At 34.1% G+C, this 19,849-nt stretch overlaps 2 protein-coding genes and 2 pseudogenes across 5 annotated transcripts; 2 read left to right on the top strand and 2 right to left on the bottom strand.

Annotated features, from left to right (window-relative positions):
* Positions 1–539: 539 nt before the first annotated feature.
* LOC120153168 (transcription factor PIF1-like) lies at positions 540–10,411 on the top strand. 4 transcript variants are annotated; one of them, XM_039165168.1, is made up of 9 exons: positions 540–552; positions 1,221–1,222; positions 5,244–5,340; positions 5,441–6,281; positions 7,818–7,916; positions 8,004–8,069; positions 8,191–8,256; positions 8,800–9,189; positions 9,468–9,581. In XM_039165168.1, exons 3-9 carry the CDS (start codon positions 5,252–5,254, stop codon positions 9,564–9,566), a joined length of 1,650 nt encoding a protein of 549 aa, XP_039021099.1. In that variant the 5' UTR covers positions 540–552; positions 1,221–1,222; positions 5,244–5,251; the 3' UTR covers positions 9,567–9,581. The 4 variants fall into 4 exon arrangements, with proteins under 4 accessions (XP_039021099.1, XP_039021098.1, XP_039021100.1 ...); XM_039165169.1 differs by lacking the exons at positions 540–552; positions 1,221–1,222 and adding exons at positions 4,849–5,166; positions 10,056–10,411 and having other exon boundaries at positions 5,249–5,340; positions 9,468–9,546; XM_039165167.1 differs by lacking the exons at positions 540–552; positions 1,221–1,222 and adding an exon at positions 4,848–5,169.
* Positions 10,412–12,638: 2,227 nt separating this feature from the next.
* Positions 12,639–15,870, bottom strand: LOC120153225 (annotated as a pseudogene).
* Positions 15,871–16,296: 426 nt separating this feature from the next.
* On the top strand, positions 16,297–18,787 carry LOC120153163. Its single transcript, XM_039165159.1, has 4 exons — positions 16,297–16,554; positions 16,846–16,907; positions 16,997–17,101; positions 18,548–18,787. The coding sequence occupies exons 1-4, from the start codon at positions 16,335–16,337 to the stop codon at positions 18,701–18,703; spliced, it is 543 nt and encodes a 180-aa protein (XP_039021090.1). The 5' UTR covers positions 16,297–16,334; the 3' UTR covers positions 18,704–18,787.
* Positions 18,788–19,213: 426 nt separating this feature from the next.
* On the bottom strand, positions 19,214–19,735 carry LOC120153341 (annotated as a pseudogene).
* Positions 19,736–19,849: the final 114 nt, after the last annotated feature.

Below are 19,849 nucleotides of genomic sequence, written 5' to 3'. Positions count from 1 at the left end.
TTTGTGATTTATTTAAAATTTGATACAAACCAACGATATAAATAGAATACGACATATAAGGATTAAATTAAACAAATAGTAGTTGTATAGGAAATTATAAAATTGTATTAAAAATAATTTGATTGTTTTATATGCATTTTATTAAGAAGACTTATATATACGTATGTATGTAAAGAAGATAATAATAATAATAATAATAATAATATAATAATAATAATAATAATAATAATTTATTGAAGGTCATGTGATCATGATGTGCCTGAAAGTAAAGGGACAATGCATATGAGGAAGACATCTTTATCTATTCACTAATGCATCCCAACTGCCCTCATTTTTCAACTACACCCATTCAATATTCATATCATTGGACCAATGTACTCTTTCTTTACAAGATATATATAATTGAACATATAATATATTACCAAAGTACTAAAAAGCCATTGCTCATAATTTGAGATGAATACGAGACTTAGATTCGATAGGTTCTGATTCGATTCAATATGATAAATTTATTTTTTAAAAGAAAATCATGTTCGAGGTAGATCAAGTTGAGTTTTTTTAAGAATAAGGTCAGGTCGAGTCATAGTCGAATTTAAAGTGGAATTTTTTTACACCTAATTTCAATCGAGATAATAGTATAATTATTTTGTATATATTTAAGGGTAATTATAATAATATATCTTTATACGTTATTCTAATTAGATGCTTATTTTACTTAAAAAATAAAAATTGTATTTATATATTTATATTGGATCAAATACATATTTATATCTCAAAAATCAAGTTAGATGGAACATTCTTATGCTCATGTTAAACATAAAAGATGATATTATTAGAAGCAGTGGTCTCAAACTTTGAATATCTATAGTAAAATGAATCTCGAAAATTATATTATTAAAAAGGATGATCTCAAATTTTGAATATTAAACATAAAATAAATCTTAAAGATGACATTATTAAACGAGATTATCTTAAATTGTAAATATCATTCTTAAAATAGACAACGCTAAAGTAGGGGTGTTTAAAAGGTTAAAATGGCCATCGACCGAATCAAATTACCATTAATCAAATTAATCAAACTTTTTTTCTTTAATTGTTATCGAACCAAATTTTTTTTAAAAAATATTAACCGAACCGAATAAAATTCGGTTATTTCGGTCTGTTAGCAGAATTAACCGTTTTTTTATAAATTTATAATTAAATTAATTTGAATATAATAGAAGTATTTTTTTTAATTTGGGTTAACATTTAATTAAGTATTAATAATTTAACGAGTCTAGTGTGATTCAAAATAATTGATTCTTAATTCTTAATGTGTTTGAGCTTAAAATATGTATTTAATATATATAATATTTAATAATTTCGGTTAATTCGGTTAATTAACCAATTTCGAACCGAATTAACCGTTAACCGAATATAGACAAAAATATTGACCGATCCCCGACCGAACTAATTCGGTTCGGTCGGTTAATTCGGTTAAATCGAAGAGATTTTAGGTTACTCACTTTTAATCTTTTCTATCTATCATACATTTTATTTTAATAATTTTTATTTATTTATTTATTTTATTGGATATTTGTTGACCGACTCTTAGGCTTTGTTCTTTATCACGTTAAATTAAAAAGTACTACTCGAAAAAGTACATTTTAAAATTATGGCGTAAAAGTATGGGTTGTTAATTCAAATGATTGTTGTTTGATGTTAGATGGTCTTTTAAACAACGTAATATATTCAAATTATGGGGCTGTGAATTGAAAATTTTAGATTAAGATAGTCGTTTTCATGAATCTTTGATGTATCAATTCGAATTACTTAATTCATCCAAATGACTCAATCGATGAATCATCAATTGATAATTAAAATTTAATTAATATTATCCCAGTCTTATTAAATTTATCATTTATTGATTTTTTAAAAATTAAAAGTTTTAAACTTTAATCAATGGTTATATTAAATATTCATCTGAATTTAAATATCTTTCTACATTTTTATATACATCAATTATTAAACTTAAAAACAACTTTCCAGTCAAATGTGTTTTCAATCCATTAAAATAAAAATAAAATATTATATAATTTGATAAACCAAACATACCCAAACATCTTTACTAACACTTTTACAAATCATTTTCATTTGTACTTTAATAGTGCAACAATATCCAACAATAATGTTAAACTATCATTAATATTGACATTACCATCTTTCATAAAGTTGGTACTTTTGGTTAGGAGTAATACGTACCTTTTTTTCCTTTTAGAAACTGAATGATTTTTTTAAGGGTACCCTATAACAATGGTCACTCATGTTAGGGGTAGTGTTTGTCTCACCACTGATGTTTAAAAAATCATAAACCGATCACTAACGTTATCGTTTGTTATAAAATTGTTACTCGATATTAACAGGCATGACAGAAAGCACAGTCGGACCGTTATATACTAACATGAATCGTTGACTGCCACATCTGAACCATTTTGACCGGCTCTTCTTCTTCCTCAACCCAGCCTCATCTTCTTCTTCTTCTTTCTTTCTCTTCACGACGGGTTTTGGAGGCTTATTGCCATCCTCGTTCAATATTCAGTTTCATAGATAACCAGATCCTATTGTGTATGGAACATCTTCAGGATTTCCTTATGGATTCCATACGTTTCATGTTGGACATCCTCATGCTCATGGGTTCCCCCCACCGACGACCAGAGGGCATCAGGCATATAATGTATTGAAGAATCTTCTTTTGTTGATTGGTTTCTTTGTCGTGCTTGCTCTGCTTTATTGGTGAAAATAGTTTCAAGTCTTTGGCCAATGATGGTTATTTAGTGTATGTAAATATACCAAGAGCACTGTAGATTACGTTTTTTGCTTCAAGAACAACTCAAATCAGTGTCAATCCCTCTTTTTCAAAAAAAAAAAAAAACTAGTTTAAGTTTTCCTTCCCCCCGAGACATGGAGACATTGTGATGATTGCTTGTTTGGTTGTACCATTGCCCTCGGTGAATCAGGGATTCGACATATCCTATTCTACTAGAGACCATGAAAATCTTGTCCGGTAACGGAGTGGAAAACTGTCCTGATGTTGGTACCTTTCTAGGTCTGCAATGTATTTGCAAATACCATATTTTCATTGGCACTTGATGGCTTACATCTTCTCTGAAACACCATTTGGATTCATAAGTTGTCGTTAGATATCAGTCTTGTTAGATTCATTCAAAGCTACAGTTGTTTCTTATTCAATCTTGTCCAGCATGAAACGTATGGAATCCATAAGGAAATCCTGAAGGTGTTTCATACACAGCAGGATCCATGAAATTGAATATTGAACAAGGATGGCAATTAGCCTCCAAAACCCATTGTGAAGAGAAAGAAAGAAGAAGACGGGTTGGGTTGAGGAAAAAGATGGGGTTGGGTTGAAAAAAAAGAACAATCGGTCAAAATCGTTCAGCTGTAGCGGTCAACGATCCATGTTAGCATATAACAGTAGAAATGTGATTTTTGTCACGCCTATTAAGGGTTGTTAATGTCAAATGACTATTTTGTAACCAACGATAACGTTAGTGATCGATTTGTGACTTTTTAAACATCAATGATGAAAATGAGCACTACCCCAAACATGAATGACTAATGGCTTAGTTTACTTTTTTTAATAATCTAGAATAAATATAAAACATTATCTATTCAAAGATAACTCTTAATCTTACATTGAATAATTACACCTATTACATTTATAGTATTCAAACCTAAACTCTGAAAAAAATAATAATAATTTTTTTATTGGGATTCTATTTACTTCATTATAGAAACCGAATGATTTAATATTTAGTAAGTGTTGGTTTTTATTTTTTTTTAAATATTTATTTACTATTATTCTTTTTGCATATGTCGAACATTGTTTTGAAATTCAGACCGGTCAGTTCAACCGGGAACTGTTGCCTAGTCCGGTTCAATCTACACCGGTTGAACCGCTACTGGTGAACCGGTCAAAACCGTTGAACCGTTCGAACCGGACCGTCTGAAAACTAGAAAAAACCGGAAATTTTATTTTTTTTTTAAAAAAAAATTAAATCAAAAGACGTCGTTTGTTAAACAAGCCAAGTCGAACTCGAGTATTGCTGAGCTCGACTCGAACTTGAAAACTTTAAAAGTAAGCTCAACTCAACTCAAACTCATGAGCTAAAAATTATCAAGTTCAACTCAAACTCGAAGTATAATATTGAAACTTGAACTCAAAAAGGCTTGAACTCAAAAAAAAATTAGAAGCTCGATTGAAGCCTAAAATTCGAGCTTAATTGAAGTGAAAGAATAGTTCACTCAATGCTCATCAAAAGGCTCAATGATTTTGAATGTCAAATTACCTCTATTATTTATAGAAGTTAGTTGTGATGCTCTTCTATGTTTCTTAGCCATGTGTTTTAAAAAAATTAAACCAAACAAATATCATTTTGTTATGATTTTTTAGCCTTAAATTTATTTTTTAATTATAGTTATATAATTATATTTATTATTTAATATGGTTTACCTTAAATATTATATTGTAGTTAATTTGAATCATTTTGTTTTACTTAATTTTATGGTTTTTAATTTATATATGTTATGACTTGCTTTGAATATGACTTGTGATATAAAAAATTATTTTTTATTAAATATTTTTAGTATTTTTATTTAATATTTTAAATAATTATAACGTCGTCCGATTCTTCCGATCGATCAAACCGATTCGATCGATTGAACCAGTGAACTGATAGCACTATTGATTCGTTAACCGGTACGATTCTTAAAAATGATGTCGAAAAATCAACTGTCCTTTGCTTCATATTATTCGGAGAGAAAGTGGAAGGCTCATCTTTGGGTGGCTGCAAACAACATTTAGCCGAAAAGGACAACAAATACAAATTCTTCAAAAAAGAAGAGAGAAATAAAAACATTTTTCTCCTTTCTTAACGTTGAGAAGAGAGGTAGTAGAGATATTGTTTTCCTTCACATGGATTTAGATTTCCAATGATATTCTCCTTTGTCGTTAATGGTTGTTGGTAGTCCATTTCATCAGCAGTAGCACAGAGAGGCCCAGCTCCAATATCAACAAAGATAACACTGTTTTTATGTATTTCCTTTAGATTTTTCAAAGAAGAAGAAGAAACAGTTGTGTGATTTTAACAGCTTGAATAGTACAATTAGGTGGTTTTTCTTTTTGACATTCCTAGAAATTTCTTTGATTCTTTGTGCTTTATTTGATTTTTTTGTTTTATGTTAAGGGTAGAGGATGAATCACTGCGTTCCAGATTTCGAAATGGAGGACGATTATGCAATCCCTTCACTTTCTAGATTAAATCGCTCTAAGAAACCTTCCATGTAAGCTGCTAATTTGCTGGGTTTTTTAAAAAAAAATTATAATTCTTAGAATGAAAATTGCTTTTTGTAAGATTTAAGAACTGATGAAGTTATGGAACAGGCCAGAGGATGAAATCATGGAGCTATTGTGGCAAAATGGTCAAGTTGTTGTGCAAAGTCAGAATCAAAGATCTTGGAAGAAGCCAGCGCCGATCAAATTCCACGACGCCGACCAACCAGTTTCCAGAGATATCCGATCATCGTCATCTCATCATCAGCAACTGCAGCAATCCTTTACTGATAATCTCTTCATGCAAGAAGATGAAATGACTTCATTGCTTCACTATCCTCTCACTGACGACGCTAACTTCAACCACGATTTCTGTGCCGATCTACTCTATCCTTCCACATCCACCGCCGTCGCCCCTCGTGCTACCTCCACCGCTCCTCCTCCACCACCACTCGGAAGAGTTCCTCAAGTTTTGGTTTCGGCTTCAGCTACGGCTATGGTGCCAGCTCGTAGGCCACCAACACCGCCGGGGACGAGGATCCAGAACTTCGTTCATTTCTCCAGGCATAGAACGGCGAGGGCGGAGCAATCTGGACCGTCAAATTCGAAGAGTGTAGCGAGGGACTTGACGGTCGTTGATTCCTGTGATACACCGGCGTTGGCTCCCGAATCGGGAGCCTCTCAAGCTATACCGAGCTGCACCGAGGCAGCAACAGGTGGGGACAACAACAATACCTGCGCCCACATGAGCAGCGCTGCAGCTGCCAATATGCAATCAGCTGGTGTCAGTTTTGGTGCCAGCAAAGACAATTTAGCCACGTGCGAAGTCATGGTGACATCATCACCTGACGCCTCCAGTGCCAGTGCCGAACCGACGGCTCAGAAGCCTGTCCAAGCTGATGACCGGAAACGTAAAGGAAGAGAACCGGACGACGCCAAATGTCACAGCGAGGTTAGTTCATTGAAATTACTAATATATCTCTCTCTCTCTAATTTGCCTCGGCTAACGTGCGCCTGGATGGGTGGTTAACACTTAACATCGTTTAACGTGACGTGAGCACCCCTCACTTCGTCACCATGGTACAATTTCTGGATCGTATACGTGTCAGAAACATCCATTTAAAAAACGCCACGTGTTAGAATAATTGCGGAAATTGACACGAATTTTATTATTGAAAGAGGGAGGATCGGTTGGCTTTTGAATAAATTTTGATTTAATTGCTTAAAACTTTACTGTTTAGCAGTTCTCGTTTAGCTTAATGTTAGTTTCTCTAATGTTTTTTTACGTTGAGTGCGTGGGAATTCTGAAAAAAATAAGCAGCCTTTTTGCAACCCTAGATACTAGGTTGTATGAAACTTTTTTAGAAAAATCCGGTTAATCATTGATTACAAAGTATTAAAAACATGTTAACTATTATTTAATAGTTTTGTTTGCAAGTGTCATTAAACAATATTATTTAAGGTTACCATCCAAAGTTACTATCCAACCAGATAGAATAAAATTATCAACCCTTCCCAGTTAGTATTATGAGCAGAATATTAATTATAAAAATCTATTGATAGATACTTTTTAACAAAATTTATCATTTAATTACTATTTTTTTAAAAAGTGTTTTTTATTTAATGTATTACTTTTGATGAGTTCTTTCCAATGGTACCTATATTCTTCCAGTGCTGTCAACATCTTTGAGTCTTGAGGGCAACTGATTCAATGGCAAAGTTAAGAGATTATTATATAAAGGAATCATGTTCAATGGCGGATCTGCTCTCCACCCTAAAATTTGAATTTTCTTTGATCAGTTATTTATTTGGTTGATTGTGTTCGTCATGATATTTTATTTCTACCCACCCATATAAAAAGTTGTGTTACCCTTACAAATATCTCTAGGAATATGTTCACTCATCAAGCTTAGAGAGCTTATTTAGTAGTATGTAAGAACACCAAATATCAATGAGTATATTCCTATAACTCTTGCGATGAATTTTAATATTCTGAAGATAAGAGTTGGTAGTCCACTCTGAATCTTTCTTTGGTATTAAGAACGCACAGCAGGTGCTTATGTCCTATTTTCTATATTTATATGTTGGGAAACCAAATTTAATTATGGAAGCATCTATATTCTTTCTTCTTTCAGAAATGTGGGAGGGTTCTTATTGTTTCCTGTTTAGCTTAATTACAGAAAGTTGAAAACTAAAGCTATATGAAGAATGTAGACTTTAGTCTCGACTCTTTTTGTAGCCAACCATATAAGGTAGTCAAGTACACAAGTTTTAGAATACCCTTTTTGTAAGCTCACGTGGATGCTTAAACCAGGCAGCTCTTTGTGGAAAATAGACAAAACCCCATTTACGGTGAGATTTAGGATAGCACTGTATTTTCTAATGTGTTAAAACAGGAAATCAATGACTTCATTCATCCCCTTTCTTTCAATTAAATTTCGTTCCATGCTTTTTAATTTTTTACTGATACTTTTTATTGTTGCCAAAGGATGCTGAGTTTGACTCCGCTGACGGAAAGAAACAATCACGTGGATCCACTTCTACTAAAAGGACTCGTGCTGCAGAGGTCCATAACCTCTCGGAGAGGGTCAGTATTCAATTGGCATCATAGTACATGATCTTCTTCTTCTATGTAATTGCATTCCTTTGGATGTGTTATCTCGTTCATGTGCAGAGACGCAGAGATAGGATAAATGAAAAGATGAGAGCTTTGCAAGAACTTATTCCTCGTTGCAACAAGGTTTGTCATGTGTATGATTTCCCTTAAATTTGCACTTAACATTAAGGACTTGTTTTTCCCAATTTGGGTATTTCTCAGTCTACCGTTATTGACGTGTTTCATTCATTTATACGAGTCTCAGTCAGACAAAGCTTCAATGCTGGATGAAGCAATCGAGTACCTGAAGTCACTTCAGTTGCAAGTTCAGGTACGTCTTTGCTTATAGCTAAGGAGGGACCTGTGAGATTATATAGCTAGCCAAGATTTCTTTTCTTACAACTATACTTCATGGGGTGATATAATTGGGTTCTTACTTTTTTTTATAGCAATATTATTGTGAAAAATGCCAATAATAGAAGTAAGTTTTGTTTGTTTTAAATATATAATACATTTTTGTCACGTATGAGGATCATGGCTTAATAGCAGTATAGCACCAAGTCCTTAATCAACAATCTCTTACCTGCCTTATTATGAATGCTTGTGGAACTGTTAATCACCAGGACTTTTGCCATTGTACTGAAAAAAAAAATCACCGAACACCACCAAGCTCACAAGTCAAGATCTCTTTTGGGGACATTTTTTACTTGATGTAGATGAGTAGATAAATTTTGAATTTTCAGGCTTTTTCTGTCTTTTCTTTTCCCTAGCAAGATGGTTAATTTAAGACTTGGAACATTTTGTTGGGATTGTGCTACACAAAGAATGAGCTTGTGCATTATTTATGACAGTTTTAGATTTTAATTTTTTGCAGATGATGTCCATGGGTTGTGGCTTGGTCCCAATGATGTTTCCTGGCGTTCAACAGTACATGCCGGCAATGGGAATGGGAATTGGGATGGGCATGGTCATGGATATGGGAATAAATCGGCCAATGATGCCATATCCGAACGTTTTAGCTGGCTCAGGTTTGCCAACACCACCTCCTGCAGCTCATTTGGATCCAAGGTTTCCTATGCCAGCCTTTCATATGTCGCCACAAGTTCCTCCTCCCGATCCATCAAGACTCCAACCAAACAATCAGTCAGTTGCCATGCTGAACCCACTTGGCATGCAAAACCCAAACCATCCACGGATCCTTAATTTTGCTGATCCTTATCAGCAGTATATTGGACTTCATCAGATGCAATTACAACCTCCACAGGTAATGTTGGCTTGTCTTGCCTTTTGTATAAGCTTATCATTGAATGTATGATAATTTCTTGAAGGAAAAAAAAAGAAAATTACTGATAAGTCCTCATTCACTGCTTTTCTCAACTATTTCTAGGGTTGGAAACTTAAATCTAGTTTCTAACATTATCATGTTTATTTTCCTCAAGGAATCTTTCCTTGGACTATTGATCTGACATCAGCACAATCACATTGCTACATACAATTTACACACCGGCATAAAGTATTGATTATAAATTTCTCCTTCTACAGTTTCAAGCAATGGCCCAGCCAGGCTCGAGTAAACCGGGTACCAGTAAGGGACATGAGAATCTTGAAAATCACCCATCAGGTTGGTCCATTATTTTCTAGTTTCCGATTATTAAATGATATTACAACCAGTGACGGATCCACTAAGGCGTGAGGGTGGGCAAGTGTTCACCCTGAAATCTGAATTTTCTTTAGATAATCACTTATTTTACTGATTGTGCCCACCCATACAAAAATTTTATGTTATTAACATATGTGTGTGCCTACCCTCAAAAATATTTATGGATCTGCAACGGGTTACGGCATACATATAGGAAATAACAATACATGCCATTACCACTTTACCACCTCTAAGCATTTAACATGAAAAGAACCTTGTTTAACCAAGTATTCTCTGCTCCCACGTTGAATAACATGGTTTTACCAATTATATAGAACTTCACTTGCACATTAAAAGTAAGTTAAAAGGATTTGCCATGCCAGTTTCAGCGAGGAATGAAACATAATTATTAGCATTTGACTAAAAAACTGTTGGTTACCGTCTAATTATGGATGATTTCTGATTCAACTTCTTTTTGTAATATCATGAAGGTGATATAGCACAATAGCTCTGAATTCTGGTCAAGGTGTTGCTTGTTTATTCCTTTTACTCCGCAACATACAATGTCAAAGATGGGTTCATGTTCATTTCAGGTTGACGATTCAAGCGTGGATCATTCCCGAAAGGTTCTTGCTTAAACCTTTCTACAGTTTTGTAGAATAAGAGAACATCCTGTTTGAGAGAAACCCCTTTTTTCACTTATTTATTTTGGTGCAACTTGTAACACCATCTAACATGTAATTATTGCATCACCATAGAAATAGTTCCATATGCTCAAGTTTCACTCTCCTTTAGCTTTGTGTCCCCCAGGCTTTTAGACAGTAGAATCAGGGTTAAAAGGAAAATTTTTATCTCGGCACGGCGGAGGCCGACGGTAGGATCAAACTATATAGCCTTGTGGTTAGGACTAGTGAACCCAACTTGTAGAAACGAGAAAAATGGTGTCAGGCCTAAAAAAGGTGAAAGAAAGTTTGTCTCCATCGATGACCTTATTTATGGAATTGTGGTCCAGTAAGTATATAACCTTGAGTTTCTAAGCACTAAAACAGAATATGAAGCAGACCTCTCAAAAAGAATCTTCGGTAACCACATGAGTTTCGATCATATCCGAACTTGATTCGGGTCAAACCCTTATAGGAGGGACAAAGCTGTCCCGACATTACCTTTTCATAAAATTCGAACCCGAGATCGTACTTGAGTTCCTTACAGCTCCTCTCAACTTTAGGTTTCAACTTTTAGAGAGGTCTCTCATCTGCAACATCAGGGCTGTCACTGTCCGAACCGTATAAAGGTGCAAATAATGTAAGAGTAGTGGGGTCCCCATTATTCTCGAGTGTAGACTATGGTGGTGTTTATTTTTTGCAGAGGTAAAAAGTCTGTAGTCTGCGGACTATATCTGTTGGCATCTGCAGCAGAAGATGTGGACCAAAAGTCTGTAGTCTGAAAGAAGAAGACTGTTTGTTTTTTAACGTCTGTAAATTGCTAAAATGAACTGAAATATAAATAAACTGATTTTTTAAACTTAAAAGAGTTTTGTTATACTGAGATTTAAATAATTTTAGTTTTACAATATTGAAATTTAAATAATTCATACAATTACAATAATAAATTATTTAAAATAAATCAATTTATATTTTAAAATAAATTAATCTATACTAATAAATTATTTAAAATAAATCAATCTATACAACTATAATAATAAATCAATTCATATTTTAAAATAAATCAATCTATACAAATAAATTATTTAAAATAAATCAATCTATACTAATAAATTATTTAAAATAAATCAATTCATACTAATAAATTATTTAAAATAAATCAATCCATATTTTAAAATAAATCAATTCATACTAATAAATTATTTAAAATAAATCAATCTATACAACTAGAATAATAAATCAATCCATATTTTAAAATAAATCAATTCATACTAATAAATTATTTAAAATAAATTAATCTATATTTTAAAATAAATCAATCTATACTAATAAATTATTTAAAATAAATCAATCCATATTTTAAAATAAATCAATCTATACTAATAAATTATTTAAAATAAATCAATCTATATTTTAAAATAAATCAATATATATTTTATAATAATTTATTTTAAAATAAATTATTTTATAATAAATTATTTTATAATAAATAATCTTATTAAATTATTTAAAATTATTTTAATAAATAACTATATTTTATAGTTTTTCTTGAAGAGGTTTGAAGACCTTTAAAGACATAAAATCATGTCTGCATCAAGAAGAGCTCGCGCAGAAGTTTGAAGAACTTCTGTCTATTAAAAAACAGTCTGCAAAGTCTAATGTCTGCGTGTAGTCTGCGCGACGCAGATATAAATGATTTGAAGAGCTTACACAGTGAAAACAAACACCACCTAAATATCGTCAAAATTAAGAAAATTATTGTTTGACAGTGACTGGAGCCGAGAAGTTCAGTGTTATGTGTGCAATGTGAACATGCAAGTAAAGTCGGATATATCAGAGATATTGAGGTGCGAACTTCCAAGGGAACTCCCAGATTATCTTCAATTTATGTTCATCTTTCTTAGGAACAACTCTTATTTAGGGAGATTTTTTTTATTCCTCATGATATTAAACTCACAAACTAAGAAAGCGAAGAAGCATTGACTGGGAAAAAAGATTTTTCGTTAAAAATAAATGTCTACCGTTTTTTTATTATATTTTTAAGTGTTTACAGTTAAAATAATTGTTAAATGACACATATCATTTAATAATTTTTTAACGATAAATACCTAAAAATATAACAGAAAAAATATTAGATATATATTTTTAACGAAAAATTCTTTAGACATCAAAAAATTAATTTTAAATATAATTAGGACACTCATTTTTATATTAAGCATATTTATTTTACATACATTTAGGTGTTGCCTTCTTTCATCATAATACGATTATTATTGTAACACTTGAAATTATGTGAATTGGATAGTTAAGTAAACAAAACACAAACATGTAACAGTTGTGAGTAATCATCATCTCTTCATGAATTTATATATATTTTAATGATAGGAAAAACGATTGAGCAGACAGGAAAACTGACATTTTTATCATCTGTTAAGCACTAGGAGACCATCAACGTAGACAGGATATGACCCCATCTGTCTTTGTAAATGCATTGAATGGATTAACATTTCAGTTGCTTCCTAAAACTTGACAAAAAATTGAAAATCCGGGTAAAGAAACAATCCAGAATTAGCCAATAACATGTATATCTTGAAATTGACTACATATATAGTCCTTCTGGAACGCCTTCTTTCTTTTTGAACATCACCTTCTCCTTGGCCTTCTTAAAGTCCGCATGAGTCACCTACTATGCCGGACCAGTCAAAATCAGAAACTCGGATCAAACAATTACTCGTTATATATATATATATATATATTATTGATGGAGGATATAGACACATAACATCAGTAATGAAGCATTGCTTTAGCCTAAAATATTAGGCCAAAATAGGTTGTCAAGGAAACTACCCTCCTAAAATTTAAAATGAAGCATTCCACTTGCAGATGATAAACCTTTTTTCTTGCTAACAATGTAAAGTTAACAGGTTTCTCAGTATCCTAAGAAAAATTAAAAGCAAAGGAAGAATTATGTGGCTGAAATTTCAGAGTATCTGTTAAAACATAGGCAATGCTAATTGATAACAATCATGTTGAAATTTCAGTTAAGCTATCAATCTGGTTTAGATTCTATTACTTGTGGATCCATGATGTAAACTTGTAGAATCAAACATAGATGTTAGAAATATGCCTAAGTAATTTGCTTGAATATGATATAAGAAAAAAGAAGCACAAACGTTGATTATTAGGAACTTATACAAGTCTCACCTTCATGCGTCTCTCCCTTAAAGCGAGCAAGCCAGCCTCGGTACATATGGCCTTTATATCAGCAACAGAGAACTCATCTTTTGTCATAACAAATTCTTCCAAGTTCACGTCATCAGCCAATGTCATCCTTGATGTATGTATCTGCGGTCCAAAGGTTTGAAAAGTGGGTTAGTATAATGAAAAGAAAGAGTGGAACATATTTGATATACTGTTCCAATGCATCATAAGACAATCGCATACCTGGAAAATACGCCTTCTTGTTTTGATGTCAGGTAGGGGAAATTCGATCTTCCTATCAATTCGACCAGGGAGAAGAAAAGCTGGATCAAGACTTTCAATTCTATTTGTTGCAAGAATCACTTTGACATCTCCTCTTGAATCGAAGCCATCTAACTGGTTCAGCAACTCCAACATGGTCCTCTGAATTTCACGTTCACCGCCAGAATGGGCATCATACCTGTACGGAGATTCATGAGAAATATTCCAAATTTATTTGCGTCAAGGCCCAACTGTTTCACTAACTTACCTCTTAGTACCAACTGCATCAATTTCATCAATGAAGACAATTAAAGGGGAAAGATCGTCAGCAACCCTGAAGAGTTCCCTAACTAATTTAGGGTCATCTCCCAAGTATTTCTGAATTATTTCACTTCCAACAACACGTAAGAAAGTTGCTGATGTAGAATTAGCCACTGCCTGAAATAGTGCAAGTCACAAAACAAGCTCAGATATATTTTATAAAGCAGAAAAAAAACCGAAACAACCATGTGATATTAGAGTAAACAAGGACCTATAGCCAAGATAAAAATATATATATTAGCAATAGAATACAAAATCACATATTTCAAGTTCATATGAGTCCATGATATCCCTCTACTGCAATTTTTAGAAGCTTATCATGTTGTCCAGACATGTTTTGTCCCCAAATCAAACAATTTGCATGGAAAGAAAAATGTGTTCTAAGAGATAAACGAATACACACCTTTGCAAGCAAGGTCTTGCCTGTCCCAGGCTCTCCAAAAAAGATGACTCCTTTCGGAGGTTTGATACCAATGTCCTCATATAATTCAGGGTGAGTTAAAGGGAGCTCAACTGCCTCTTTAATCTCCTGTATTTGAGCATCCAAACCTCCTATATCTGCATAAGATTCCAATGGAGCCTTTTCGACCTACCATGGGATCAACTTCATCTTGCAGACGTCCAACAACAGAAAGAACCTGAAGACATACAATAAACAAGCATGAATATCCTTCCAAGAACAAAAATAAAGATTGAACATAATGCCTTAAAGATTCTTACAATCCAATTAAAGGAGATAAGAGGTATATGGTTTAACCTTTCAAGATCTTTAGACTCGAACAATACTCCCAAACACATGAATATCACCAACTATGATAGCAAACTCAATAAGCAAATACCCATCATGGTCTTGCTTATTTTTAATCTCATATCAATCATCGCTCAATTTTATTTGAGATAACCTCTAGTTTGAGATCTAGAGAATGGATTGAACTCGTTTATGAATTTAGCTTTGATAAAAGGTTCAAAGTTTTAAAGCTCGTCAATCTAAGCTAAAGCAATCATATGATTAAAACCCACTAGCTTGTTTATTCAAATTTCACAAGAACTGTAACATATATGATAATTTAGCAACCACTGTTCTAAAATCCAAATAACAGCAGTTTCTATTATCTTACAGCTGCATAACCAAAATATCATAATTTCCCTAGCACAGACTCTAAATGCACGTTAAAGAACTCATTACTCTACTAGCTAAAAGAATTCTTAAGTAGTTTTCTTCAACAATCTCTAATAAAGAAAAAGAAAAGAAACCGTAAAACTAAAACAAAACCAATAAATCTTGAGACTTTAATTACCTTGTTGTGCATTAGAATAGCACATCCAGGCTCCAACTGGTCCTTATCAACGAACGACCAAATCCCCACATAATACTCGGGCCCAACCGACGATGAAACAATCGAGTGGTTCTCATCGATAAGTTCCTCCAAATTACCCACACTCATCGACTTTAGATCGATCCTCCTCGGCTTTCTCTTCCAGCGGCTTCAGCCTTTCCTGGTTAGCCACAAATTCTTCTTCCATCAGCAAATAGTCCTTGATCCGCTCCAACTTTAAAAGCCGGAGCTTACACTTTGTAAGCGGCATTACGGTCGGGAGCCCAGCCGCGGCTTCGGGTCCTTTCTGTTTTCGCTGCTTGCGACCCACCCTGGCCGGCGGCGGCGCCGGCTCAAATTTCTTATCTTTCTTGTCGGAGCAATCGGGTTTGCGGTTCCCCGGGAAACCTTGCCTATTCATATCGCCTGGTGTTCCTTGACCCATTGATTGGTGCTCGTATCAACGTCTCCGATATTCAGCTGAGATATTGGAGAATGCCCTTGGGGGCTTTGAACAAATTGGTGCTTGGCTTTGGGAACAAGCCACCTTCCTTGGTAGATTTTCTTTTCCCCATTTAATTAATTGGATAAAAGAAATAGAAAATGGGCTTTGAGTTTGGATTTATTGGATTATGTAATTTGTTCATCTCTTTTGAGCCTTTGGTGACTACTCATTGGGTCTTTTTCTTCTTATTATTGTAATTAATTTTATACATATAATGTTATAAATATGTTTGATTGTAAAAAATCCCTTTAAAATGAAAAATCTAATTTAGTACTCAAAATTTTCACTTAATTTAAATCTTAAAATTATATTAACAATCAATTAAAATTTTTCTTTAACATAAATTATTTTGAAAATTACCCTAAGCTTAATTATCTGGGCTGGGCTAATCTGTATGTGGGCCTATGTCTCCCTTTTTGTGAGGTGGAGAGTAAGCGTCAGGATTCTCGACTCTACAATACAAACGACTGGAAGATTTTCAACTGAATTGTTTTTCTCCGTTTCATGGCTTCCCCAGCTATGATTAATAGCATGTTCTCTACATCGCCACTCTCTCCAAAATGTTTCTACAAGAACCAAACCCTAGCTCTCACTAACTCCAGTTTCTTGTCTTCCACTTCCTTTTTAAGGTTAAAGAGAAAGACACTTTTCTCAAATATCAAATCTAAGCAGCCCTTAGCACCAAGACCCCTTGTTTTTGCACTTCAGTCCAACTTCTTCAAAGGTTTGCTTTTACTCTCTCTCTCTCTTATTCTTCTGAATAAGCATTGACATGTAAATGAGTGTTTAAAAATGATGTGATTCAGAACTGGGTTTGTAGTTTAGATTTGTAACATTAAGGCAAGTCAATTTTCTGGATAAATTCTATCACAAGTTCATTGATTTGGGACTGTGTTTTAATGTGGGTCTTTTGACTAGTAATGATGAGCTATAGAGTTCGTGTTGATTCAAGCGTATGAGGTTCAATTTCTTGTTCTCAATTTGTACTGAAAGCCTGTTTGAACTTTATTATCAGTTATGCAAAATGTATGGAAGGTTGGGAAGGATGGAATTGAAGCTGGAACCAATCTAGTGCCAGTAAGTTCATTTTTTGTGTTCTTCTGTGGTTATAGTGTTCGGATTAACATCATAGTAGAAAATGCTCGTTCCTATGTTTTCGAGTTCAGGACTCTGTACCGAGGCCGATCGCAAGGATCTCTGTTACAGTAGTTGCTTTGTCTGCTGCACTTTTTGTACTCAGGTCATTCCTGTCAACAGCCTTTTTTGCGCTGGTATGTTGTATTTCTTTCTTTGCTTATATGATTATGTAGTGATTTTGCTGCTGTATATCCTGTGTATGATTCATGGTAGATTCACAGTTAGTAGTTGCCATCGTGTGCCTTTACTGCTTACAGAATATTAAAGGGAAAAGAAATTATTTACGGCTGCTGATTTATTGTAGTCTGTTTGGTGAGCAACATGCAATGCTGTGGATTTCTTCTGATTATGAATTCTGTACGTATCCGGGAGAGGCTTAAGTAGCAGCATAGGTTCAGTTTTAGAAGTTAAACAAACATATCAGTAGGAACAAGCACTTGTGTCGTGTGTTGCTTACGAGGCACAAAATGGGCCTGTTGTTCCTTAAAACTTAGATGCAAGGAGAGGGAACAAGCCCTTGTCGACCACTATACATATATAACTGCCGGCAAATATATTGTGCGATTCTCATTTTGCACTTATATTGTTAGAAGGTCTTTCTATTAGAATGATCTTGTAACCTTAGTCTTTCAAAGTTCAAACTCTTCAATTTTCCTTTAGTATTTGTGTCAAAGAGATGTCTGGACATGGGTACAAAGGTACAACCCTCATAGAGAAAATCAGCATATAAATACCCACATAGGAATAGGATACATAACTGTATTTTCCACTCACCCTTGAAATCTGAGTAGTATAGCGTGTAACCTATGAGAATGTGATATGTAAAACACACGCGCGCGCACACACACACTGCCTTAAAGCCATAGTTTTTTTGTGACATCTTCAGGCATCCCTTTTGAATAATGTTTTCCGTGCAAAACTGTCACAAATGGCAAGTGCTGCTACTTAAATCTAAATCTAATTACGAGCTATATTCTCTATAGGTCAACAGAAGATGATGCCATCTTTTCCTTCTGAAATGCGAAATATAAAAAATTGATTTAGCAGCTTGAGGTAGCTGTGTACTTGATATTCAGTCTGTCTGACTGGGTGATTGTTATTCACCATTGAGAAGGAACCCGGAAAGCATCATTATAAACCACGAGGAACGTGAACAACGTAAATCACAACCCTCACTTATTGGTTTCCTTGGATGCCTGCAAGTGCTGCAGGTCACAACTTATAGTGTAAAAAAATAAAGTCTATGTTTGAATCATGTATAATTTTCATTTGTGACATTAGAATAACTCCGGGTCACCAGCTTTGTTACTGTTCGTGATTCTAGAAGTCATTTCATGTCTAATCTGACTTTTCATTCATTTTTACTCAAGGAATTTGGCAGGTCATTACAATTGTTGCAACATTTCCTTTCCAGGAAGATTTTAACTGCATGTCTATATATCGAACCTCATCTTTTCAATTAACTTGTTAAAATCGTGGCTATCACTAAAAATAACCTTCTTGTTAACAAGGTGGTGGCAGCCGCTAGAGGCACTGCACCATTTTATCATGACGAATAATGTGTTCTTCTGGATAAACAGGCCACGATGGGACTTGTTTATTTCGTTTTTATTGCCTTGAACAAAGATCAAGCCCCAAGAGGAGGTGGTGGCGGTGGCAGTGGCAGTGGCAGTGGCAGTGGCTCCATGGAAGACCCTGTAGAAGAAGCAAGGAAAATAATGGAAAAGTACAAATGAAGACTGCAAGATCATTTATAGTTAGCTCTCTATCATCCGAAATTTTGTATTGCACTTCTATATATTGTATATGCACTGTAAAAAGACATGTACACATTTTCTCTCCACATAATTCATCTGCTGGCTTTCGGAGCATGTTCTTATAAATTTACAGACAAAGGTGGAAAGTACATTCATTTACGTACACTGTCGAAGCTTTCTGCATGTGATTCATATGTTGATATTTTCACGTACGTACAATCGCAGCAACAAATATCTATTAAAAAAAAGCTAATAGGCATACAGAGATATTTTGGGTGGAAAGTAAGATTCAGTTCAAAAACATCAAACACATCATCCTCTTTGTGTTTTATTCATAACTTATCATAAATTTTATTAATAAGTATCAACTGATTCTTGCACATCATCATATCTTTTTTTTTAAAGCATGTAGGAGAAGATTTAAAGCAAAAACAATAGCAATTACGCTCCAACAAAAAAAATGCTTATCGATCATCATTCTCTCTTGATTCATAAACAAAGAGATAAGTTGAACCTTATGCTCCTTTTCCAATCGAAGCAACTTTGCTCGTCCTCTTCAGCATGATGATTGTGGCGATAACCATTGTTGCACCGTTATTACCGAACCTGGCGGCACCATTCGACCCGAACCTGTCGGATAAACGGTGATGATTCGGGAAATAACGGAATTTGGCAGCATGAGCTGTTATATACATCGGAGGGTGTAAGAAACTCAAATGGTGGCTTACTGCAGCCGGTGCGGTGCATAAACAATCGGTAACGTCAACGAAGACAATAAGTTACCGGTCGGTCCATGTTTCGATGCCCTTTTAGCCTTCCGTGCAGGTGCAGCACTTCTTTCTCTCTTGTGAGCATTTTGGTGGCCTCCCAATGCTTGAGAACTGTAAAACTTTCTCGAACAATATGAGCAAGGGAAAACCTTGTTGTCCCATCGTCAGAAACAGCTTTCTCTCGATGGTCATCTTCAATACCTGTGGACAAACTACCAGTTTCCTTGCAGGATGTACCAACAAACAAGACAAAGAAAAAAAAAGGAAAAATAAAACCTTTGAAGAAGAAGTACTGTTGGGGGAAGTTTGCAATTTGCATCTGATGATCAGATAGTAAAAATTCAAAATTGAGAAG

Source organism: Hibiscus syriacus, unplaced genomic scaffold (genome assembly GCF_006381635.1).
Source record: "Hibiscus syriacus cultivar Baekdansim isolate YM2019G1 unplaced genomic scaffold, ASM638163v2 tig00111099_pilon, whole genome shotgun sequence".
NCBI classification, from domain to species: Eukaryota; Viridiplantae; Streptophyta; class Magnoliopsida; order Malvales; family Malvaceae; genus Hibiscus; species Hibiscus syriacus.
This window is presented reverse-complemented; position numbering and strand designations above follow the sequence as displayed.